We start from the raw sequence: 25,396 nt of genomic DNA, 5'->3' as shown, positions 1-25,396 counted from the left end.
CAGGGCAAAATGAAGGGCCATAGTTTATGGAAATTTCGCCCCTACAGCAGTCTGCAGGCAGGTGCAGGGAAAACAGAGTTGAGGGGAAGGGAACTGGTTTGGATAGGAGCCCCAGCCCCTTCCTTCCAAAATAATTTGGAAAGGGAATTAGATCACGCTGGCCTCAGTTTCCCCTTTACCCTGCCTCAGGGAGATAGGGGGGAGATAAAAGTCTCAGCCTGCCGTGCCATATTGCAGACCGGGGGCTTTTTTCCTGGGTTACATTACATGATACCAACTTTAGTTCTGAAACAGACCCAGGCAGGCACAAACTCACCCTCAAACAGCAACACCCTGAAAACCACAATACCACCCCAATATTACAAACCTAGGGGGAATCACAGGGTCAAACACTCACGGTTGGAAGTCCCCAGCAGCTCTTCAGGTGAGTGAGTGAGAGTAAGGTCACTGCAGAGATTATTCCTGTCTCACACCGGACCAGAAGCTCGGTACTGTCTCCTCCAGGTGAGTGAGTGCTCAGTGCTGGGGGGAGGGGACGGGAGAAGAAAGGCATACGGCTTGCAGCCTCTCTCCCCCGCTCCTGACCTGCACTCAGCCGCTTGACCAGACGCAGAGCCAGCGTCTCTGGTTGCCTAGCAGCAGCAACAGCTGCTGCTTCCCAGAGACAGCCGGCGCTGGCCGGGGCCCCATCAGGCTGCGGGGCCCGGGGCAAATTGCCCCACTTGCCCCCCCCTCTGGGCGGCCCTGGTCCCTATATGTCCTGCTGACTCATGGGCATAGCCCCTGGCTTCTCTCAGTGGGTTCATTGTAGAGCTCAGTGGTTCTCAAACTTCAGCAACATGTCCCCCATTTTGATTTAAAATTTTTTGCAGACCCCCAATCCCCGCACTCAGCCTGAGGCCCAACCCCCTTTCCATCCATTCCCCCAAGGCCCCGACCCAGCTCCTCCTCTTCCCTGCTTCTTTCCACCCTGTCCCATGAGCGCTCCCCATCCCTGCTCCTCCCCCTCCCTCCCAGAGCCTCCTGCATGCTGCAGAACAGCTGTTCCCTGGCATGCAGAAGGCACTGGGAGGGAGGTGGAGGACTTGGTCAGCAGGGCTCATGGACACCCAGAGGTCCATGGACCCCAGCTTCAGAAATGCTGGTATAGTTGATTACCTTTGATGGGCCATCAAACAAACTGGATAGTGGTGATGCCAATCTGTCTGGGGGTGTCACCCAGAAACACACGATAACACATGATGCAAAGATGATACGTACATAAAAACAAGATTCTCATACTTAGCAAATCATAATTTTTCAAGTCATATCTTACATGGCATATCTTGTAAGCATTACAATTTTGTAATATTGGTATCCATAATATTATAAATGGTCATCCATTTTCCATATAGTGTCACAGGGCTCACTGGTGATTCTCCCTTTGCTGCGTTACAGGAGAGTTACCCACTGACAATCGTCACCTACGTGGGACTGACCCTCTCTCTGCTGTGCCTCCTGCTCTCCATCCTCACCTTCCTCCTGTGCCGCTCCATCCGCAATGTCAGCACCTCCCTTCATCTGCAGCTCTGCCTCTGCCTCTTCCTGGCCGATCTGCTCTTCCTCACCACAGTGAAGCTCACTGGCATTCAGGTCTGTTATCCACTTTTATTCTTGGTTGAAAATTGAGCTGTGTCCAGATCCTCTGTCAGCATTTCTAAAGCTCCCCTCACTCCAGCACCGTTTTATACCCTCAGCTGCGAGGTAACACTTATTCCATGCTCTTTAGTCCTGCAGAAGTAATTACTTACTCCCCTCCAAAAGAAATCTCTACGGGTGAAACCAGTCCTTCCCTTTTCCTTGTGGGCTCCATCCTTCATCATTCAGACTAAGGAACCCTGATTTCCAGAATCACAGTCCCCTGCCTGTCCTCTCTGCCCCCAGACTAATGGGTAGATGCAAGACACTTATACTCTGAAGCAGATATAGAGAAGAGAACCTACACCCTCCTAATGTCTGTTAGTCTATAAGGTGCCACAGGATTCTCTGCTGCTTTTACAGATCCAGACTAACATGGCTACCCCTCTGATACTCTACACCCTCCAGGTCTCTCTCTGTTATGAGGACCATGAACTTGTTTATGTCTCTGCTGCCTTTCCTAGGATTCCTCACAGTATCCAACAATTTCCATGATTCATTTGGGAATTACAACCCCCAGAAACCATCTTTTCTGACTGGAGATCAGGACCGGGTCCTTAGACAATCCCCTCATAGACTGAAGAATGTATTGTCTCTGGAAGAGAGCTATAACTGGAGAGATGTGTTAATAAAAAGCCCTATGTGACCCTCACAAAAGTCCCCCCATCTCCAGATTCAGTATTTCCTTTCCCAGAAGCAGTGTCCCAGACCTCTGTCTCATCCTGTCCTCAGGTGGTCTGTGCTGTCATTGCTGGATTCCTACACTACCTCTTCCTGGCCTGCTTCACCTGGATGTTTCTGGAGGGGCTGCACCTCTTCCTCACCGTCAGGAACCTGAAGGTCGTGAATTACACCAGCGCCAGCCGGTTCAAGAAGAGATTCATGTACCCGGTCGGCTATGGAGTCCCAGCCCTGGTGGTGGCTATTTCTGCAGGTGTGAATCCTGAAGGCTACAGAACTTCCACACAGTACGTGCAGCGCCCATCCCGAAGGGGAGCTGGGATGGGGCTTCCATGTGCTTGTCCGGCTCACCCCAGGTCTGACTTGAACCTAGATTTCCCAGCTCACTCTGCCTGGGAGCTGAATGTCTCCCTGGGACCCTTCCCATCCCCAGGGACACTAAGCTGCCCCAAGTGCTGTAGTTGAGGTGCCCCCTGTCAGACATCTAAACTCCTCGCCCCACTGATGATGTGGAAGAACAAGCCAGAAAGATCCCAGCTTGACTCCCAGCTCCCAGGCTGGGTTTGTGGCACTAGTGGGTAGGAAACAAATGCATCTTCTTACTGTGTGAAAATCCCTGAGGATCCCACCACTAAAGTGAGCGACTCCACTAAAACAGGGCATGGCATGTTCTAGACACCCCAGGTGAGATCCTCAGCTGGTGTAAATCAGGGCAGCTCCACTTCCTTCAGTGCAGCTAGGCCAATGTCCCTCCGCTGCATGTCTGACCCTCCATCAGTACTGCTCCCATCCACCAGAAAGGGTCATTTGAGGAGGTGGAAGAGGAAGTGGTGGCTAGAAGCAGGAGGAGCTGCAGTAGATGGGGAGGGCTGTTAGCCTGCTGCCTGCAAGAGAGTTGGCCATGTCACCAGCAGGCTGAGATCCATCTTGCTTTTGAGAGCCAGCTGCCCTGTGACACCCCACTCTGTCCCCCGGGGCTGAAAAAGGGCAGTAATCCCATTAAAATCACCTTCTTCTTCCTCCCTTCCTGTAGCTGCTGGCTCAGCCTGGACAGAGGATTTCATTGGAGCTTCCTGGGTCCAGTCTGTGCCATAATCCTGGTGGGTACCTCACAGAACCACAGGGTCCCATTCTCCTCTCACCTCTGCAACCCTGTGGACTCCAGTGGAGCCAAGAGAAGAATATCTCCCAGAGAATTTAAAATGAAAGAGTCCTATAAGATCCCATTTCATCCACTTCTCTTTGGCCAGTGCAGGATTTTTCCCTAACACAACAGCCTACATTATATGGAGTCAGTCAGGGTGAATGGGTCGGGCACTGGGTTGTGAGTCAGGAGACCTGACTCTGCCCCTGGCCTGCTGTGTTAACTTGGGAAGTAGCTTCCCCTCGCTGTACCTGTTTCTCCTGTCTGTCTTGCCCATAGGCACTGAAAAAAATTAGTGGATGCTCAGCACCCACTGGCAGCCACCTCCCCCACTCACCCCCCGTGCCTCCTGTCCACTAGCAGCAGCGCCGATCAACAACTTCCCCTCCATCCTAGTGCCTTCCTCTTGCTGCAGTCAGCTGTTCTGTGGTGTGCAGGAGGCACTGGGAGGAAAGGGGCAGATCTGAGTGGGAAGAGGTGGAGGCTTGGAGAAGGGGTGGGTGAGGGTGAGGCTTGGAGCCAAGCAGGGGTGGGAAGAGGTGCGGTGGGGGCTTGGGAGAAGGAGTCGGGTGGGGTGGGCCGCCTGGTGGGTGGGTTTGAGCGGCCCGGGGGATCCGGCGCCTGTGGTCTTGGCCAGTTATTTTGCGAACAAATGCTCCAGGACTGGGCTTCCCTTTCTAGGTGTGAGTACAGAACCCAGTGCAGTCTGTGGAGCCTCTAAGTGCTACCATAATATGATGAATTATAATATGTCATACTCATGCAGATGCTGCCATGGAAGCAAGTGGGACCTCTGCGCGGAATGAGGATAGTTTTGTTCCTTGCCTTGTCCAGCCTGGCTGTAAATAACCAAGTGAGGGGAAGGGAAGGTGGCTGCAGTGTGGGGAGTTGAGGATGGAAGGATACATTGTTGCAAGAGATAAAGGTAGCAATGTCCTTGCAGATTCCTGCCCATCTCAGGCAGCGGTTAAGATTATTTCAGCCTCAAACTGAGGGAACACTATAGACAGGATCTAGAAGCTTTGGGCCAATCACATGGCTCGAAATCTGAAATAACTGCAGACCCACTGGAATCAGTGGAGTCCCTCCAGATTCAGAGAAGAGCAGAATGTGGCCCTCTGGCTGTATGATCACATGTGATGCATTGCAGCCCTGCCTATGCCAACAGTTCCCTGCAGGGCCTGGGACCAAGATCTAGCAGTGAATGGTGTATGACCCACCTTGACGAGCAATCACTGGTGTGCAGCCGTCTGATCCCATAAGATTGTTCCGTGCCTCAGCCAGAGAGACTGGCCTTGGCTGGCATGTTTTACAAGGAATATTTCATGCTGTTTCCACAGATAAATTTAACATTTTTTCTTGCAACCCTCTGGATCCTGAGAGACAAACTCTCCTCCCTTAATGAAGATGTGTCCACTCTCAAAGACACCAGGTAGGACAGCACTAAATCTACTAGAACAGGGGTGGGCAAACTTTTTGTCTTGAGGGCCACATCTGGGTGGGGAAATTGCATGCAGGGCCATGAATGTAGGGCTGGGGCTGGAGGAGGGAGTGCAGGATGTGGGAAGGGTTGAGGTGTGCAGGAAGGGGCTCAGGGCAAGGGGTTAGGGTGGAGGAGGGGTACAGGGTGTACCAGGGGGTCTCAGGGCAGGTGTTTGGGGGCTCAAAAAGGGGGTTGGGGTGCAGGAGGGGTGTGGGGTGCGGCAGGAGCTCAGGCAGGGGGTTGGGTTGCAGGGATGGGTGCGGAGTGTGGGATGGGGCTCAGGGTAGGGGGTTGAGTTCAGAAGGGTTCAGGGTGCAGGCTCTGACCCGGCACCACTTACCTGAAGCGGCTCCGGGATGGCAGTGGCTCAGGCAGGCTGCCTGCCTTACTGCCCTGGCCCTGTGCCACTCCCAAAAGCAGCTGGCACAACGTCCCTGCGGCCCCTGGGTGAGGAACAGAGGGCTTCAGCGCTTCCCTCACCTGTGGGTACTTCCCCCAAAGCTCCCCTTGGCTATGGTTCCCGATTTCTGGCCAAAGAGAGCTGCGGGGGTGTTGGGGGGACTGCAAGCGAGGGCAGTGCATGGAGCCCTCTACCCCCCCCTTCACCCGGGGGCTGCAATCCGTGGGGGTAGATCCAAAGCCCTCACGGGCCATAGTTCGCTCACCTCTGTATTAGAAGGATCCAGTGAGCCTCCTGTATGGGGAATTCCTGTGGGATTCTGCACAGATTGCTGCCACCATACAACTGAGCACATGCCACTGAAAGGTTTCCAGGTTATCTTGGTGACCTTCGGCTTGATGAGAGAGTAACAGTCTCACTGTTGAAGGAGCTGATAAACCCTAACTCACATCAGGAGTCCCTTATTCATGAGTCCTAAAGTTGTCCATGGGACCATCTGCCAAAATAAGGACAATTTGCAAGAATAAGGGTATGCTGTGTCAGACCTTAAATTAGATACAGCACAGTCAGGGTGGCAATTGAAGGGTCAGGTTAGGAGAGAAGAGAGGTCTACGGCATTAAAGGATTAAACTTTTCTGCCACGTGCATCATGTTGGTCCCTGGATGGATATTGAGATGACAGTTGCAGTCTGTTCCAAAGCCTGCTGAAGTGAGTGGAAGTAATGGGACAGCAGAGGCTACTAGATCAGTGAGGTTCTTTCAGTAAGTCCTGAGGCACATGCAGAGTGTGACATGCAAATGGTCTTTAAAGCAGCTCATTATGAAATCTGTTTGTTGGGGAGGAACAAGATCAGGGCTGCCAGCTGGGAGTGCTGGATGGAGACTTGAGAGAGGAAAAAGATTTTGGAACCGGATCAGAATGCTAAGGCTTCAGAAAGTCATGGTGTTACTTACTGCACATGCCTAGTGCTGTGTAAGCAGAAAGTCTGTGCTGCTATTCAGAGCTGGGCCATGTGCTACTTAGGGAGGAAACTCATCTCATTTCCCTGGGGCTGTGGATACTGTCAAGGTAAAGTGCCATCCATTGAGGAGGAAGGCAAGTGTGGCTCACTGTTGCTCTGTAGCAACCCCTTTGACTATTTATGGAACAAGATAGATGGGTTCCTGAGAGCCCAATATCCTGTTCCCACTTGATTGCCACATTGCCAGGGCCTGATGTGAAGGGATTAAAAACAAAACCGTAATGAGAGGTTGAACCATTTGCTTTGGAAGAGCCACCTGTAGGAGGGGAAGGTGTGTGTGTAGGGGGGGAAGATGGTTGGGCACAATATTGTATTTCGGATTCATAGGCGTACGTTGCCATTATGTTCATCTTAACAGTAACCCTAAGACACAGTAAAGCGGGTGCCAGCTGTTTCACCCCACACTGCCCAGAGCCCCCTGACTCAGTCACTCACCATAGGGTCGTTATAACGGGATCTCTCCATTTGCCTTTATCCAGGCTACTGACTTTTAAAGCTATCGCCCAGCTATTCATTCTGGGCTGCACATGGAGTCTTGGTCTCTTCCAAATTGGCTCAGCAAAAATGGTCATGGCCTATTTATTCACCATTGTCAACAGCCTGCAGGGAGTCTTCATCTTCCTGGTGCACTGTCTCCTCAATCGCCAGGTAATGTCCATGGCTGATCATCAGCCATTCAGTGACTTCAAGGGCCTAGCAGTGGCCTGGTTTGAGGGTGTTAGTTACATGATGTAGTGACAATGTCTCTTATTCTCCAGGTGAGAGAGGAATACAGGAGATGGATTAAAGGCACAAGAAAACCCAGCCCCACAACTCAAACTGGTAGTGTGTCTGTGTCCACTGTCACTACCAGCACCAAGATGGTAAGAGATCCTCTATTCTGTTCTAATATCAGCATCCAAAAGTCACATCCATCTGGGTCTATTGTAGCTCCTGAGGTGCCTTGTCCTCTGAGTGACATATGCTTGTTTTAATCCATCTGAGAATGGCATTGGGAGTCTTAGTGAGATTCAATTGCATCCAAATCAAGGGGAAATCCCAGATCTCCTAGAACCCAGCACAGAACTCCTCTTTTCTTGCACACCTCCATGTTCCCTTCCCTTTGCTTCTTTGCAAGCTCCATGCATCACTCACTGTGGAATGGGCTGGGAATGTGGTGTTGGCTTTGACAGAATTTCAGGTAATTATCCAATTGAGGAGGCTTGCAAACCAAAACCTAGGTGGAAATCTTATCAGTGCAGATGGGCCATCCCTAAAAAAGAGTTAGCAGTGCATGGAATTTCCTCTGGCTCCGTTACCTCTACTGGGAAAGGATCCGGAAGCTTTGTCTGGAGGGTAAAGTGGAGTCTTATGTCTGGAAAAACCTCCCTGCTCCAGCCCCAGCACAAGACGTCACAACCTTTGTCTGGAAGTGGACATTTCTGGTTTATTTAGAGCAGCCTATGTTAACTGGGACCGTGTTCCTCTTGATCTGCTGCTTACAAACAGGGAAGAATTGGTAGGGAAAGTAGAAGTGGGTGGCAGAAGTGACCTAGGCAGAAGTGACCATGGGATGGTTAAGATCAGGATCCTGACAAAAGGGAGAAAGGAGAGTAGGAAGATATGGACCCTGCACTTCAGAAAAGCAGGCTTAGACTCCCCTAGGGAACTGATATGCAGGATCCCCTGGGAGGCTGATATGAGGGGGAAAGGAGTCCAGGAGAGCTGGCTGTATTTTAAAGAAGCCTATTAAGGGTGCAGGAACAAACTGTCCCAATGTGCAGAAAGAATAGCAAATACGGCAGGAGACTAGCTTGGCTTAACAGTGAAATCTTCGGTGAGCTTAAACTCAAAAAGGAAACTTACAAGAAGTGGAAATCTGGACAGATGACTAGGGAGGAGTATAACAATATTGTTCGAGCATGCAGGGGTGTAATCAGGAAGGCCAAGGCACAGTTGGAATTGCAGCTAGCAAAGGATGTGAATGGTAAGAAGAAGGGTCTCTACAGGTATGTTAGCAACAAGAAGAAAGTCAGGGAAAGTGTGGGACCCTTACTGAATGGGGCAGGCAACACGATGACAGAAGATGTGGAAAAAGCTGAAGTACTCAATGCTTTTTCTGCCTCTGTTTTTGCAGACAAGGTCAGCTCCCACACTGCTGCCCTGAGCAACACAATGTGGGGAGGAGGGAGCAGCCCTCAGTGGTGAAAGAACAGGTTAAGGACTGTTTAGGAAAGCTGGACATGCACAAGTTCATGGGTCCAGATCTAATGCATCCAAGGCTGCTGAGGGAGTTGGCTGATGTGATTGCAGAGCCATTAGCCATTATCTTTGAAAACTCATGGCATTCAGGGGAGGTCCAGGATTACTGGAAAAAGGCAAATATAGTGCCCATATTTAAAAAAGGGAAAAAAGAGAACCTGGGGAACTACAATCTCACTTCAATTCCCAGCAAAATCATGGAACAGGCCCTCAAGGAATCCATTTTGAGGCACTTGGAGGAGAGGAAGGTGATCAGGAACAGTCAACATGGATTCACCAAGGGCAACTCATGCCTGACCAACCTGATTACCTTCTATTATGAGATAACTGGCTCTGTGGATAAGAAGAAAGTGGTGGATGTGATATATTTTGACTTTAGCAAAGCTTGTGATATGGTCTCCCATAGTATTCTTGACTAAGGTGGATAGAAAACTGGCTAGATTGTTGGGCTCAAAGGGTAGTGATCAATGGCTTGATGTCTAGTTGGAAGCCGGTATCAAGCAGAGTGCCCCAGGGTTAGGTCCTGGGGCTGGTTTTGTTCAACATCTTTATTAATGATCTGGATGATGGGATGAATTGCACCCTCAGCAAGTCCACAGACAACACTAACCTGGGGGGAGGGATAGCTCAGTGGTTTGAGCATTGGCCTGCTAAACCCAGGGTTGTGAGTTCTATCCTTGAGGGGGACATTTAGGGATCTGGGGCAAAAATCTGTCTGGGGATTGGTCCTGCTTTGAGCAGGGGGTTGGACTAGATGACCTTCTGAGGTCCTTCCCACCCTGATAGTCTATGACTGTATGGGAAGAAAGGTAGATGCACTAAAAGGTAGGTATAGGGTCCAGAGTGACCTACACTAATTAGAGGATTGGGCCAAAAGAAATCTGATGAGGCTCAACAAGGACAAGTGCAGAGTCCTGCACTTAGGAAGGAAGAATCCCATGCATTGCTGCAGGTTGGGAACTGACTGGCTAAGCAGCCATTCTGCAGAAAAGGACCTGGGGATTACAGTGGACAAGAAGCTGGATATGAATCAGCAGTGTGCCCTGGTTGCCAAGAAGGTGACTGGCATGTTGGGCTGTATTAATAGGGGCATTGCCAGCAGATCAAGGGAAGTGATTTATTCTCCTCTATTTGGCACTGGTGAGGCCACACCTGGAGTATTGTGTCCAATTTTGGTCCCCCCACTACAGAAAGGATGTGGACAAATTGGAGGGAGTCCAGCAGAGGGCAACAAAAATGATAAGGGGGCTGAGGCACGTGACTTACGAGGAAAGGCTGAGGGAACTGGGGTTATTTAGTCTGCAGAAGAGAAGAGTGAGGGGAGATTTGATAGCAGCCTTCAACTACCTGAATTAGGGTTGCAAAGAGGATGGAGCTCGGTTGTTCTCAGTGATGGAAGATGACAGAAGAAGGAGCAATGGTCTCAAGATGCAGTGGGGGAGGTCTAGGTTGGCTATTAGGAAAAACTTTTTCACTAGGAGGGTGGTGAAGTGCTGGAATGGGTTCCCTAGGAAGGTGGTGAAATTTCCATCCTTAGAGGTTTTTAAGGTCAGGCTTGACAAAGCCCTGGCTGGGATGATTTAGTTGGGGTTGGTCCTGCTTTGAGCAGGGGATTGGACTAGATGACTTCCTGAGGTCCCTTCCAACTCTAATATTTTGTGATTCTATGAACTGCTACTTTATGGCTTACCTGTGTGTGGCTGGGGGAAGGGAGCTGGCTTTGTCTACACTTGTTTAGTTATTTTCCTGCACATGATGTCACTTCATTGGAGGCTGGCTGAATTTTTCAGACTCTGCACTATTCCTGAATGAGGACCCAGTCCTGATCCCATTGAAGTTGACTGGAGTTTTCCCATGAGATTGGCACTCAATGTATATATTTTTTTTGCTGGCAGGTAAGTTGGGGAGAGCCCTCCACTTCATCTCTGTGAAACAAATCACCTCTCCAACCAACGATGTTTATCATACAGACAGCTTTGCTGTGCCAGTGGAGCAGGTGCTTAAGCTGCAATTCTTCATCACAACTACATACAAAACCTGGAAGGGGAAGTGGGATTGGACCAAATCCTCTCTCTGATCCAAATCAACAACTCCTCAATTCGAAGGCCGCCCTAGGGTTGTATCTGGGTGTCTCTCCTAGATTTAAAGGGCCAGATCCCAGGTCAGAGAGCAGTTATTTCTTAGGGAAAACACACCGTGTGTGCGTGGGGGGGGGGTGCGATTTGCAGAGCCTTCGCGTGCTATGTGTGTGAGCTAGTTCTGCTGTTTCACTGTAATGTGTAAAGAATAAAATAACCTGCTCATGGACCTTGGTTGCTCCTTTGGTTTGAGGGTTTGCTATCACGTTCTGTGTATCCTGGAAACCTAGGGCCCAATTCTAAAGCCTCTTTATGCCAATCTGGCAGTGTAAAGGGGCTTTAAAGTGGGCAGAAATGGCCCTGTGATTAGCCCTCCAGTGCAGGAGTCCTTCCTGGCTGCTGTAGAGCTGGCATAAAATCTCTACATTAGCCCTGCCCCCAGCCCTGGCATGGGGGTTGTGAGTGGTGGGATGGAGGTGCTGCTGAGGGCATGGCTGAAGCACACTATTTCATGGCTATTGTCTGCTTCCCAAGGCCCAGAAGGATCCTTGAAAACACACTAGTTTACACCAATTGAGGATCTGGCCTGTAATCGATTTTCAGCTCCAGCGCTGTCACTGCACCACTAAATGCTCTTCTACTGTTGTTGTTTTTTTAAGGAAATTTGTTTTCAAACTGTGCTGTCCCCACAACACCGTGAAATTTGCTGATGTCATCTTTCTGTGAGAAGCTTCTCCTAACTGAGAGCAATAATTGTGTCAGCCCACTTCTGTTTCCTCATTTTGTTTTTTTTATATTATCTGGGCACATACAGTCCCACGATGCTTGGTGCTGTACATACACACAGTCAGAGACAATCCCTGTCCCCAAGAGCTTACAAGCCAAGTAGACAATGTGGACACAAGTGTGCAGAAGAAGCCACACCCTTCTCAGAGGAAGTTCCTCATTTTAGAGGAGGGAGAAGGGAGAGGGGAGTCTCAGGGCTTTGTACACAGGAAGAAGGTTGTTTGTTTCTTATTCACCAGAACCACAAACCCAGCCTGGGACCTGGGAGTCGAGCTGGGATCATTAGTGTGGTGAGGTCTGTAGATATATGGCAGGTGGGCAACTCAACTACAGTGCTCAGGGCAGCTTAGTGTCAGTGTGGAGGGCGAATGGTCTGACTTACTGTTGGGGAGTTCTGTAGCCATCTGGGTTGAATGCTGCAGAAATAGCCACCACCAGGGCTGGGAATCCCTAGCCGAACGGGTACATGAATCTCTTCTGGAACTGGCTGGCGCTGGTGTAATTCATGACCGTCAGGTTCCTGATGGTGAGGAAGAGGTGCAGCCCCTCCAGGAACATCCAGGTGAAGCAGGCCAGGAAGAGGTAGTGTAGGGGGCCAGCAATGACAGCACACACCACCCAGAGGAGACAGAGAGCCTGGGAATACTGTAGCGAGGAAGGGAAATGCTGCATATGGGGGATATCTGCCTGGGGCCACAAGGGGATTCTTGTTAGCACAGCTGTCCAGTTGTAGCGTTCCTTGACCCAGATGCAGGAAGGGAGCAGAGATTAGTGGTTAGAGCAGGGGAGGAGGGCTCAGGGGAGCCAGGTTCTGTTCCCTGCCATGCAACAGATTCCCTGGGTGATAGTGGGCAAGTGACTTCGTTTCCTTATTCTTCTCCTGTGACACAGGGATAGAACTGGCCAAACTCCTGGGGATGGGGAAACTGAGGCCACTGTGCCCAGTGCCCTGCCCCCAGGAACCTCCCCTGTGTCCTGCACAGCCCAGAATCCAGGGAGCACAAGGGGTTCAAAGCCACACATCCCAGCCCCGCTGTGAGTAGAGGAACAGAGCAGGGGAGAATCAGGCCATACCCAACTGCGTGTGCAGGTTACCGTGGTAAGGAAGAGCAGGTCGGCCAGGAAGAAGCAGAGGCAGAGCTGCAGGCGGAGGGAGGTGCTGACGGTGTGGATGGAGCAGCACAGGAGGAAGGTGAGGATGGGGAGGAAGACGCACGGCAGGGAGAGGGTCAGTCCCATGTAGGTGACAATGGTCAGTGGGGAACTCTCTTGTAACACAGCAAAGGGAGAATCACCAGTGAGTCCAGCCCAGCCCCTTGGCTCTGAGATCCTGAGGTTCCTATTCAGACTTTACCCCAGCAAAGCCACCAGTGGCTTAGGGTCCAGCCTTCTGAGCTGAGTCTGAGAGTGAGATACCTCCACTGCGGTGGGACTCATAAGGAGAGCGAAGCTGGAGAGATGGTCACAGCTGCAGGTGGTGTGAGTGCTGTTTGTGTGCAGAGCAGTGCAGCCGTCTGGAGACCAGGTGCCTTTCCCAGAGATGAATTTCCAGTGGATGCAGAGAGCCTCTTCCTTGGCTGGTCTTTGCCTGGAAACACAATAGCACCATCATCATCCTCACAAGATCACTGAGACAATGTTTTTTTATGTTTTTGAGGGTCTATATCCCACACAGTAACAAACTCAAAGCCACGTAGTGCCCCTTGGCTCTCCCCAAACAGCACCCAGTGCCCATGGGTCATTTTATGATGATCGTGGAGAGAGAACTCAGATCCCAGAGCTCCAAAAGCAAAGGCCCTGCTACCTGAGAGTCCTTTTTAGCTAAGGGCATGTGGCACATGGCTGAGCCATTCTCGTTCCATCCAGTAGATGGCAGTAGTACAATTGCCCCCCCAGCTCATTTCTGTATCAAAGAAAGCACTGTTTCATGCTGATTCCCTGAACCCCATGAGCCATAGGAAGCTGCTTTCTCATTAGTCTGGATCAGGGGTGAGCCAGGCAGAGCTGTTACCCCAGAGCACTTTCCACAATGAATCATAACCCAGTGTGACACAGTGCAAACCCTCGTAACCTCCCCCACTAAAACAGCTCCAGTGCATCAGGAATAAAGAGGTCTCTCTGCTTCTCAGACCCAGTGGGAGCCCAGAAAGGCAGCACAATCCAAATGCTCAGTAGGGGAGCCCCAGACAGGAAGCAAAGTGAGGGGATCTCCACACACTTCTCTACGGTGCAGGGTCAAGTTTACAGGTCTGGAGAGGTGAATGCGTCTTCCATCTCCGATGGCGCCACTCACCACTCGAACATTCCTCAGCTTCTCACCAGCTGGTTGATTTCCCTCACTGAGAAATGTCTCATTAATGATGGAGTCCAGGGTGGAATAAGTAATACAAGCAACAGACGTGGAACAGGAGATACGTCATTCTGGAGACTGGGACACTGAAGGTGAAGAAAGAGCCAGCCAGGTGCAGCAAACAGGGGAATATCAGAGAGCACAGCTGCAGAGCCTATGGTTGGAGCTAGAGGGACACAGCGAGTTGTTTGGTGTTGTTTGTTTCTCTTCATGTAGTTGGAGTTTGGGGCCCCTGAACAGGTCAAGTGAGAGAAGTCTGTTCATGTCTCTTTGGGGGGCAGAACAAGAACCAACATCTGGAAGTTGAAGCCAGACAAAATGAAACTGGAAATAAGAAACCACAGCGAGAGCATAAGAACATAAGAATGGCCGTACCGGGTCAGACCAAAGGTCCATCTAGCCCAGTATCTGTCTACCGACAGTGGCCAATGCCAGGTGCCCCAGAGGGAGTGAAGCTAACAGGCATTTGATCAAGTGATCTCTCTCCTGCGCATCCATCTCCATCCTCTCATGAACGGAGGCTAGGACACCATTTTTACCCTTCCTGGCTATAGCTATTTATGGACTTAGCCACCATGAATTTATCCAGTTCCTTTTAAACATAGTTAAGTCCCAACTTCACAACCTCCTCAGGTAAGGAGTTCCACAAGTTGACTGTGCGCTATGTGAAGAAGAACTTCTTTTATCTTTGTTTTAACTGCTACCTATTACAAGGATTGGTTTCATTTGGTGCCCTAGTATCTGTATTATGGAATAAGTAAATAACTTTTCCTTTATCCCTTCTCCACATCACGGTCATGATTTATAGACCTCTATCATATCCACTCGCCTTAGTTCTCCTCTTTTCCAAGCTGAAGGGCCTAGCCTCTTTAAATCTTTCCTCGTATGGGACCCTCTCCAAACCCCTAATCATTTTAGTTGCCCTTTTCTGAAAACTTTTCTAGTGCTACAATATCTTTTTTGAGATGAGGAGACCACATCTTGTACGCAGTATTCGAGATGTGGGCGTACCATGGATATATAAGGGCAATAATATATTCTCAGTCTTATTCTCATCCCCTTTTTAATGATTCCTAACATCTTGTTTGCTTTTTGACCGCCTCTGCACACTGCATGGACGTCTTCAGAGAACTATCCACGATGACCCAGATCGTTTTCGACTCGTTGTAGCTAAATTAGCCCCCATCATATTATATGTATAGTTGGGGTTATTTTTCCAATGTGCATTACTTTACATTTATCCACATTAATTTCATTCGCCATTTTGTTGCCCAATCACTTAGTTTGTGAGATCTTTTTGAAGAGCGATTAACCATTGGAACAAACTCCCAAGGGAAGCAGTGGATTCTCCAGCCCATGCTGTCTTCAGATCCTGACAGACTGCCCTTCTGAAAGGTACCAGGCAATTTAGACAAGCACAAGTTATTGGGCTCTATACACGAGGCCTGTTCTATACAGAAGGTCAGACCAGATGATCAAATGGTTCCTTCTGGGCTTAAACTCTGTGAGACACCCAATGACCAGCGAGACTGTGGCAGAATTGGGTATCGAACTGGTTAACCACTAGACCAGGCTACCTCCCGCCTCTGAGGCGAGAGAAACATTCCATCTTGGAAACATTAAGCTGCAGAAAGCTGAGGTGAAGACATAACTTTTCTCACTGAAGACAAGCAGAGGAGTTGGCCAGGGAGGAGCTTTCCCTGGTGCTGGAGGATTCAGGAGCAGTATCAGGACTTGTTTACACTGCAAGTTACTGTGCTGCAAGCAAGGTGGAGAATCTATGGCGCACCAGCTTGCTGCACAATAACATCCCTTGTGAGCACTGCAGTAGCGCACTGAACTGCAGCAACACTCAGGGGATTTTACTGAGCCACAGGCTGGCACGCTAGAGATTCACAACCTGGCTTGCAGCGCAGTATCTTGCCATGGAGACAAACTCTCAGTTAGGTCGTATCAGCCCAAAAGTGGGAGCTGAGAGGAAATGTTATTCTGGTTCCTACCTGGGGAGATGCTCATTTCCAGCCTGGGGTTTAGCTGGACTAAGAATTCCCTCCCGTTTCCTTTCTCTGGGCCCACTTTATACCACAGAGGCCTTCTGCTGAGCCATCTCCCCTCTGAGCCCCCACCTCTGAGATACAACCAGAAATGAAGGTATCTGCACAGTCCCATGGACGACAGCCTGAGAACCACTGGCTCAGTCAGCAAGGTCCAAACTTGTCCTGGAGCCAGAGATGAGGGTCCTGGCCTGGAGATCCATGGGGACAGAGCAAAGATAGAACCAGGACTGGGGTTTGGTGCCTGGGAATTGCTCTGTGCTGCAGTTTGGTACCTGGGCATCTCCATCCCCTAGATGGTAGCTTGTGCAGTTGCTATGGTGACTGTATCACAGTGAATGTCCATCATCTCCTCCTGAGCTCTCAGCCTGACGGCCTCGCTGTCTGCACTGCAGTTCTCTGTGATGAGCCGAGTCTCACTACCTGGGAGGGGGGAAGTGGCAGAGCTTCCTACTGTGAAACCACTTCCCTAGGAATCCACCTGTCTCCCTGTATCCCCTCCCCAAACTCTGGCTGTGTCTCCTTAGGGGTTCTGTATCCTCTCTGCACTCACCCAGCTGGTGGAGTGATGTTTGGAGCGGGGGCAGGGGGCGGTGCTGTTCTGTGTCTGTATTGAATGCACTGTATAATCTTCTATCCCATAGCAGCTGAGAGCCACACAGCCCCTTCAGCTATAGATCCTGTCCTCCCGTTCTGAGTCTTCGTCTCTGGAGACTGGAGTGCAGTGGCCAGCATGGCCAGTTTCATGGCCTGCAGCCAGAGCGTCACAGCTGATGCCACCTCTCCCGCGCTGGCACTGGCCTGGAGGCAGCTGCTGTTCAGGAGGGAGTCGAAAGGGAGAATTTCATCCTAGTGATGGGAAAGACACACCTTGTGAGTGAGGAGTCTGGGGGCTCTGGTGCCACATCCTGTGTGGGGACATTGATGTCACTTAGGGACATTGAGGGTCAGACTGGCCTTTCCCAGCTCAAGGTGCTGCACGCTAATATACACTCCCCACTAGAGCACGCAAGCACACATATCCAATGGACAGCATAGATATTTTCTGAAGAGTATCTATCTACACATCCCTCTACTGTGAGACTCCTACATGAGCTAAGGGCTGTGGGATGCACCCAGTGGGCTCTGGAGCACATCCAGGGCAGACTCTCTCACCTGCAATGATAACACCGCACTCCCATCTCTGCACGTGGATGTCAAAATCTCTGCAGCTGAATTCATGAAAGAGTAAAGTCTGCTGCTGCTGATCTTCCTGTTAAAGTTGTTGGTGCCTGAACTGTGCATTTCTGGCCTTTCAGCCAAGTAGGTTTTCTTTTAGTTTAGCCGTAGTTCTGAATTTCCTGGGTTTCTGGTGCTTCCTTTTTTTTTTTTTTTTTTAAATAATTGCAACAGTTTTGTAAGGTTCCTTTTTTAACTCTTAAGTTTCTGATGTCGGGTCTGGCCCATGCTGAAGGACGATGGCTTTGTGGCTAAGGCACAGGACAGGGACTCAGGGAATCTGCATCCAGCTCCTGGCTCTGCTGTTGACTCTGGGTTCCCCTGGGCAGATCATGTAATGTCTCTGCACCTCAGTTTCCTCTTGAGCAAAGCACGGGTAACCATCCTTCCTCTGTTTGGTTTGCAAGTGCTTGAGGACAAGAAGTGTCTGTGACTCAGTCTTTGGAAAGACATGGCACAGTGGGGAGGTCATCTTGGCTGGTGTTTCTAGGCACTGCCATAATACAAATACCAAAGCTTTTAGTCTAGATGTTTCCATAGTTTTGGCAGAAACACTGAACAAAACACCCAACAAATGAATGATCAGTTCAAAGGAACCTGCAGAGAGAAGTTCCTGCACCTCTCTATGACTCCTGCAAACTCAGGGCTGCAGTTTAAGCTGGGCACTTGAAGCAATGGAAAAAGAGGCGCAGATATTAGAGCTTTTACCTCAGATCACATTGTGGGGAAAATCCCCGTATCTTTCCAACCATGAAGGATGCCCCCTGTCTGCATGCCAGTCCTGTGCTGCCAATAGCCTAGTAAGTGCCTGCTGCAAAACTCCTCTCCCTTCCTCCCCATCTCATCCTGTCTTTCTCTCCCTCCATTTACACGCCCTCATCTCCCTTTCCCTGCTTCTATTCCTTTGATCCCTCACATGACCCTGGGCTTCTGCCTCCCTTCAGCTGCTCAGAGTGTTTCACAAGGTGACCGAAGGAATTTAAGGCATACCCCTACAAATACATGGGAGCTGCTGGACTTGAGCCTGAGCACCGTGTCTGGGACGGTGGGAGAAATTAATTCATTTTCAACGTGTTGTTCATGCTTAACTGCAGGTCCAAGTCAGGGAGAAAATTTGGGACAGAAGTGCAGCTGCTGGCGAAGAATATTTTATCCAGCAGCTGCACTTGAGCTCTTCTCTGCTGCAAGAGGTGCTCTGGCAGAATGATAGCTCTGGCGAGAGAAGGGGCTATATGCCCCTGGTTCTCAAAATCAGGCTTGTGTGCACTTGCCTCCCTCTCTACCTCATCAGTCAGGTTTTGTGCACCCAGGCCCCAATGAACCAATGACATTTGTGCACAGCTGGCTGTGATGTTGCACTCTATATGTTTATGAAAATATGCTTATGGGTGTGAATCATAGAATATCAGGGTTGGAAGAGACCTCAGGAGGTCATCTAGTCCAACCCCCTACTCAAAGCAGGACCAACACCAACTAAATCATCCCAGTCAGGGCTTTGTCAAACCTGAACTTAAATATATAATGTAACTGGACTATGCATTACGCAAAAGGTCTCTTGTAAGGTATCATTATAAAGCTTATAATCTACTGAGTGTGTTCATCCTATTTGTATGAATGTATCATTCTTGTATCTAAATCTAGAAATGTAATGTCTAATTCTGAAGTCCTATTGTAATTATGCAAAGTGTGGGCCATTAATAATGACTTGGAATCTTGATGGCTCCCATTAACTAGAATGATTGACTGTAGATGGCTCTGTTTACCTGCAAGCCTCCAGAGACAAAGGATTCCCACCTTTTGCCAAAGCTATAAAAGTGGGTGGAACAGAACAAAGGGGTCCCAGTCATGTGGAATCCCTTGCTTTCCACCTAAGATGCCTGCTGGAACTAACAAGGTCTGTACCAGGGGAAAGGATTGGGCCAAGACTAAGAAGGAGTATAGTCTATGAAAGAAGCTTATTGGAACATCTCTGCAGGTGAGATTTACCTGTATTCAGTTTCTTAAACGTATTAGGCTTAGACTTGTGTGTTTTGTTTTATTTTGCTTGGTAACTTACTTTGTTCTGTCTGTTATTACTTGAAACCACTTAAATCCTACTTTTTATACTTAATAAAATCACTTTTGTTTATTAATTATCCCAGAGTAAGTAATTAATACCTGGGGGGGAGGAAACAGCTGTGCATATCTCTCTATCAGTGTTATAGAGGGTGAACAATATATGAGTTTACCCTGTATAAGCTTTATACAGAGTAAAACGGATTTATTTGGGGTTTGGATCCGACTGGGAGCTGGGTGTCTGTGTGCTGGAGACAGGAGCACTTTTTAAGCTGTTTTCAGTTAAATCTGCAGCTTTAGGGGCATGGTTCAGACCCTGGGTCTGTGTTGCAGAAGGCTTGCATATCTGGCTGAACAAGGCAGGGTTCTGGAGGCCAAAGACAGAGAAAAAGGACTTAGAGGTAGTCTCAGCACATAAGGTGACAGTCCCAAGGGAGTCTCTGTGACCCAACCTGTCACACTGGCCTCCATCCATCAGGTTTTTATGCACCAGGAAAAGCCAGTGAAAGTGAACAGAGAATGGCACACTCAAGAGTGATATTTACGATACAGCTGATCCTCTGACCCACTTCATTCCCCTTGTATGAACACTGACCACATGTCCCTTGGGGTGGGGAGTCCTTCATGGGTGTAGAGCCAATGTATCTAGCTCCTTCAGCCTCCCCTCCAGCTCCAGCATAGCAGGCGGGGCAGGCATGGGGACCATTACCAGTTGGCAGCCCCCAGGCTGTACCAGACTCCATCAGGGCAGGTGTAGAACCAGCCAACAAGCACTAAGAGGTTCCTGGGAAGAGCCAAGACCTGGGTCTTAAGCTGGTTAGTTATGTTTCACGTTGAAACACACTGTAGTGACTCAGTGCAGAGGGGCCCTCCTACTCCGGGTCCTATGGAGGCTACCCCACCTCACTATGTCACTGATACGTCAGACACTGTGGGGAACGAAGTGGTCTCCACTCGCAGCTCAAGCCCAGGTGAGTGTGCAGGATGAGCGTCAAATAAACAGTCAATTAGCCCAGACCCTGGATCAATGCGGGGCAACAAAGAGTCTAAGGCTCAGGCTTCTGGTCTGAGGAAGTGGAGACTGCCACCCCTGGGTTGGGATTGCAGGGGGACGCAGGCCCACCACTCCACTGCCCTGGCAGTGACAAAGTGCTTTGTCACCGGGTCACTGGGGATCCACGCCACAACACACTGACTCACCCACTGTCAAAGTTGCGGCCAGACAGGGGTCTACTACCCCTGGGCCACTTCCACTCTCCCCTTCTTGGTGTGAGAATGGATCGAGGCTGAAGGTGGTTTCCAGGTCCATGAGCAAGTTCTTGGGGATCTGGTCCATCGGTAGTCTGGACCAGTCGTCCTTTCCCTCCAGGGTCAGGTCTGACAGTGGTCTGGGCAGTCTGGGCCAGTTGTCTACTTCCTCCAGGTCTGAATCAGCTAGTGGGCCCAGTGGCCCAGGCCAGTCCTCTACTTCCTCGGCACCCTCCACCGCTTCCCAGCTCGGGAGGCCACAAGAGCGTCTGGGGTCTCTCCAGTGGTTGCCTCCCTACTGAGCTTTCTCGGCTGCCTTTTATACTTCCTGTGTTTCCCACCCACTTCCTGAGGGGCTCAATGCAGGGGCCCTCCCACTCGGGTCACCCTGCCTCAGTACACACCCTGACCTTAAGTCCGGCTCCAGATCTTCAGGGCTGGGCTCTTGGCTTTCCCCTAGGTGGGACAGAAAGTCCACATTAGCATTCTGTTTCTCCATGTGGTGTCAGAAAGTGAAGGCATACGCAAGGTGAGGTACCATCTCATCAGCTGAGTGTTGGCGGTTTTCAAAGTGCCCAGCCACCTTAAGGGCTCATGATCAATTATCAGAATGAAGGGTTTCCTGAAAAGGTAGTGTCTAAGGGCCTCAATCACCCATTTGATGGCAAGGGCCTCCTTTTTTATAACTGCATAGTGGCATTCTCTGAGGAAGAGCTTCCAGCTAATTTAGAGGACAGAGTGCTCCTCCCTATCCACCTCCTGGGGCAAGAACACTCCTAGCCCCACCTCTGAAACATCTGTCTGGACCAGGAACTCTTGGTGAAAATCAGGGCTGAATAGTACAGGTTCCTGACACAGGCTTTCCTTGAGGGTTTGGAATTCCTGATCATATTCCACCGACCATTGTACTCGAAGTGGGCTGTCCTTAGTTAAAAGAGCTGTGAGGGAAGCCGCGATGTATGTGAACTGGGGGATGATTCGTCGATAGTATCCTGCTATGCCCCAAAACTGCCATGCCTGCCGCTTTGTAGTTGGCAGTGGGCAGGCCTGCAGGTGTTGGACTTTCCCTATGAGGCCATATGAGGCTTGTCCTAGAGTATATCTCAGGTAGGTAGTTTCCTGCCATCTAATCTGACATTTCCTCATGTGCTGAAAGGTAGCTGGGGCCCAATGGAGGCCAAAGGGCATCCACACAAACCAATACAGCCCCATCACAGTGGTGAACACCATCTTCTCTCTGGAACGCAGGTCCAGGCACATCTGCCAATACCCTTTTGTGATTTCAAGTGTAGTATTGACCTGAATTTTATGGGTTAATTGTTATGGAAGATTTGTAGGTTCTTGTCCAATTCATACTACAGGATCTGAGAACTCAGAGAGTTCTATATTGGGGTAAGACTCTTGAGGAACTTGTGCCAAGATGGCATCAGAACACTCCACAGAGATAACAAGGAACAGGCAGGTGCATATTAAAAAGAGGGTCAAAAGGACAACCTGATGGATAGATTTGATTGAACCTACATGATCAACAAGGGAGGCAGCCCCCAATGAGCCAAGGGGCTGTAGCTCAATACATCAGTGGAGATGCTTAATCTGTCCTGTAACTGTATAAAAGTAGGTCCTAGAGTGCACATCTTTGTCTGGCCTAGAGGGCAGTGGAAAGTCCTGCCACTGACTGAGCCGATCCATTGCTGGGGGGCACAAATTTGTAGTATGTCTTGTAGAGTCTACAGAAGCTTACTGTGCTTCGTTTGACAATAAATCTGGCTCGGGTTCCTTCGTACCCTACTACAGTCTGTGGTCTCTGGCGGTTCTCTCGGGGCCTGCTGTGTCAGCGATCTGCGCAGAACCGGGGCACCACACAGAGGGAACACACGTGCAGCCGACTGTTATCATCAAACAAGGGGAGAGCACCACACCAATAATTACTAACACCAGCTTTGTGGTATACCCTGCAGTTACCAACCAGTTGCAGATGCTAGCTACACCTGCTCAGTGTTGTGTATAGTTCCTCCCTTTGGTTCCCCAAAGTTCAGGGACCATTCCTATCTGTGCCAAAGGTTACCAGCTGTTATGCTGATTTTCCTTAACTTGATTGTACTTTTAGCTGTTTAGCGCATTTTACTGGAAACAGGCCAGTAAGCTTCTTGCCTTTCAGCAAAACTTATTCATTAGGAAACATGTATTATATGCCTCAACACATCCTAATTTCATAGAAATTAATACTGATAAAATGCAAGAATGAAATGGATAAATTCAGAAAGAGAAGCATATTATTTGATATGGCTGGCTGGATTAGTAGGATATAATAGCAAGCAAAATAATCCTGTGGGCTACAGTGGTGATGTAATTGGCAGTTCCCAGATTGTCGAGGAGCTCATCAATCCGTGGCATCGGATAGGTGTCAAACTTTGAGATTGCTTTTATGTTCTGAAAGTTGATACAGAAGCGATGGCTCCCATTGGAGTTTGGGACCAGTACAATGTGGCTGTGCCACTTGCTTCATGACCGCTCAATAACCTCCAATTCTACCATCATTTTGACCTCCTTCTCCATGATCTCTTACATCTGCCACAGGAGGGGGCATGTCGCTTCCTGGAACACCTGTCCTGGGGTTGTCTGGATCATGTGCTGTACGACGGTGGTCTGGCCAGGGCATGTGGTGAAAGTCTTCCGGAAGGCTTCCAGGAGGCACTAAGCTTGTTACCATTGATCAGCCAACAGCATGTCACCCAACTGGGGCTCCGTCTTGTCCAGCTCAGGCACTTGGGGCTCTAGGGCTGGTTCGGGTGGGTAGGGGGCAATTAGCAATCCTTCCCAGGCATGTCAGGGTTTCAAGAGGTTCCCATGGTACACCTGTTTCTTCTTCCTCCTCTCCGACTGGTGAACCCTCATAGGTGACAGGCCCCACGTGAGGGACAATTTTGGGCCTTGCCACCAGGCAGGAGCTTCGACTCTTCTGATGGGAGGAGTAGAAGTACCCGGTCCCCGGGCTCAAAGTTTTTTGTTCAGGCCCAGTGGTTATAGCACTGCTTCTGGATCCCTTGGGCCACCTGAAGATTTTCTTGGGCAAGGGTCCCCGCTCAGTCAAGCCAGGCTTGTAACTGCAATACACATTGAAGAAACTCCTGGGCAGTTGAGGGGGTGTACTCCCAGGCCTCTCTCCTCAGATCCAGTACCCTGCAGGGCTGGCATCCATACAAGAGTTCAAAGGAGGAGAACTTGGTGGATGAGTGGGGTACTAGGTTCGGACCTCCTGGTTCTGGGGGTTCCGCTCTACTCGATAGAGGAGAGTGGCTATAATCTCAAACCATGGCCACGGCAGTGCTCTCTGGGGTCTACTACAGTCCTGTTGATGTGGGACGCTTGGTTATAGGCATGCTTAAGGGTGGGGTCATCCCACTGGTCTTGAAGAAAGTTGGACAGGAGGTTCTCCCAGAGCCTACCCCCACTGGATCTGGGGGCCAGGTTTGGGTCCAGGACTCATCAGGGTTTTCTTTTCCCTGTTTCTCTTTCTCTGGTTCACAGTGTCCCTCTCCGCTGGCCTCAAGGCCCTGGTTTGCCACTGCATCTTCCCCTAGAGCTGTCATGGGAAGAGTCCCCCAAAGCTGGCCTCCTGGAGAAGGTCATTAAAGCCTAGCCAGTCCCGTCCAAGAATGATGGGATAGGCAAGTGTGGGGGTCAACTCTACTATCATCTCCTCGGTCACCCCATTTGGCATTAAAAGTACCCAGACCTGGGGGTGCCCTTTTATGTCTCCGTGAACACTGGAGTCAAATCTCTCCTTGGTCCTTTTCGGGTTCGGGATGACTCCCTGCCATACAAGGATCTGACCACATCCCAAATCCAGGAGGGACATGACTGGCTTGGGGTCTACTTCCATTGGCGTTGTCAGCTTTGGGGAGGATGGCTTGCGGGCCCAGGATTCCCCAGTGCAGGCCTGGCTAAAGCTACAATACATCTCAGGACATTCATGCTGTAAGTGTCCTAATCTGCCACACATGAAGCAGGGCCACATGTGAAGCAGGGCCACATGTCTGAATGTGCTGGCTGGGGCACCGCTTCTGGAGGTGGGCTCCGATGATAGTCCAGGCCCACTGGGCTCAAGGATCCCCCAGAGGTGCACCCTGTGGATGAAAGGAGGGAGGCAGGTTACAGGTGTGATTCTCTGAGTTGCCTGCACCCAGGCACTGCTTAGTCTGGGTCTAGGTCTCTGGGTCAATGCTGGGGTCATTGCTGTAATTGTGGCACACAAAGCCTAGGCCCCCAGCCCAATGGGATCTTCAACAGCCAAGAATTCCTCCACCAAGGTGACTGCCATGCTTAAAGTTTTTGGGTGATGTCGGAGTACCCATGCCCTACCGCAGGGCCAGAGAATCTGGGTGAATTGCTCCAGAGCCACTTGCTCGGTGATTTCTCTCGCTGAATGCCACTCCGGGAGCAACCATCACCAGCAGAGGTCCTCTATCTCAAGGGCAACGATGCGAGGTCGGGCCCCTAGAGGGTAGGTCACCTTTCGGAGCCGCCGAATGTAATCATAGAATCACAGAATATCAGGGTTGGAAGGGACTTCAGGATGTCATCTATTCCAACTCCCTGCTCAAAGCAGGACCAATCCCCAGCTAAATCATCCCAGCCAGGGCTTTGTCAAGCCAGGCCTTAAAAACCTCTAAGGATGGAGATTCCACCACTTCCCTAGGTAACCCATTCCAGGGCTTCACCACCCTCCCAGTGAAGTAGTGTTTCCTAATATCCAACCACCACCCGCCTCTGAAACTTGAGACCATTACTCCTTGTTCTGTCATCTGCTACCACTGGGAACAGTCTAGATCCATCCTCTTTGGAATCCCCCTTCCAGGTAGTTGAAAGCAGCTATCAAATCCCCCCTCATTCTTCTCTTCTGCAGACTAAACAATCCCAGTTCCCTCAGCCTCTCCTCATAAGTCATGTGCTCCAGCC

The 25,396-nt window shown here is 50.1% G+C and overlaps 2 protein-coding genes across 3 annotated transcripts in view; one reads left to right on the top strand and one right to left on the bottom strand.

Annotated features, from left to right (window-relative positions):
- LOC116824795 (adhesion G protein-coupled receptor E3-like) overlaps positions 1 to 10,955 on the top strand; it is a 71,204-nt gene extending 60,249 nt beyond the window's left edge. For both annotated transcript variants that reach the window (XM_075061188.1, XM_075061189.1), the window contains 7 exons: positions 1,438 to 1,632; positions 2,410 to 2,645; positions 3,392 to 3,458; positions 4,843 to 4,934; positions 6,887 to 7,055; positions 7,166 to 7,270; positions 10,544 to 10,955. In XM_075061188.1, coding sequence (XP_074917289.1) covers positions 1,438 to 1,632; positions 2,410 to 2,645; positions 3,392 to 3,458; positions 4,843 to 4,934; positions 6,887 to 7,055; positions 7,166 to 7,270; positions 10,544 to 10,579 — 900 coding nt within the window. In that variant the 3' untranslated portion in view covers positions 10,580 to 10,955. The remainder of the gene's footprint in view (positions 1 to 1,437; positions 1,633 to 2,409; positions 2,646 to 3,391; positions 3,459 to 4,842; positions 4,935 to 6,886; positions 7,056 to 7,165; positions 7,271 to 10,543) is intronic.
- The window catches only part of LOC142045986 (adhesion G protein-coupled receptor E3-like), a 197,033-nt gene extending 176,508 nt beyond the window's left edge, over positions 1 to 20,525 (bottom strand). Inside the window, 7 exon segments of the mRNA XM_075061223.1 lie at positions 11,895 to 12,148; positions 12,587 to 12,778; positions 12,929 to 13,089; positions 13,727 to 13,912; positions 16,211 to 16,335; positions 16,575 to 16,765; positions 20,427 to 20,525. Of these exon segments, the coding sequence (XP_074917324.1) occupies positions 11,895 to 12,148; positions 12,587 to 12,778; positions 12,929 to 13,089; positions 13,727 to 13,912; positions 16,211 to 16,335; positions 16,575 to 16,765; positions 20,427 to 20,525 (1,208 nt within the window).
- Positions 20,526 to 25,396: the final 4,871 nt, after the last annotated feature.

This window comes from Chelonoidis abingdonii, chromosome 26 (assembly GCF_003597395.2).
Source record: "Chelonoidis abingdonii isolate Lonesome George chromosome 26, CheloAbing_2.0, whole genome shotgun sequence".
Classification (NCBI taxonomy): Eukaryota; Metazoa; Chordata; order Testudines; family Testudinidae; genus Chelonoidis; species Chelonoidis abingdonii.
The sequence above is the reverse complement of the archived record's forward strand: the minus strand, read 5'-3'. Positions and strand labels throughout refer to the sequence as shown.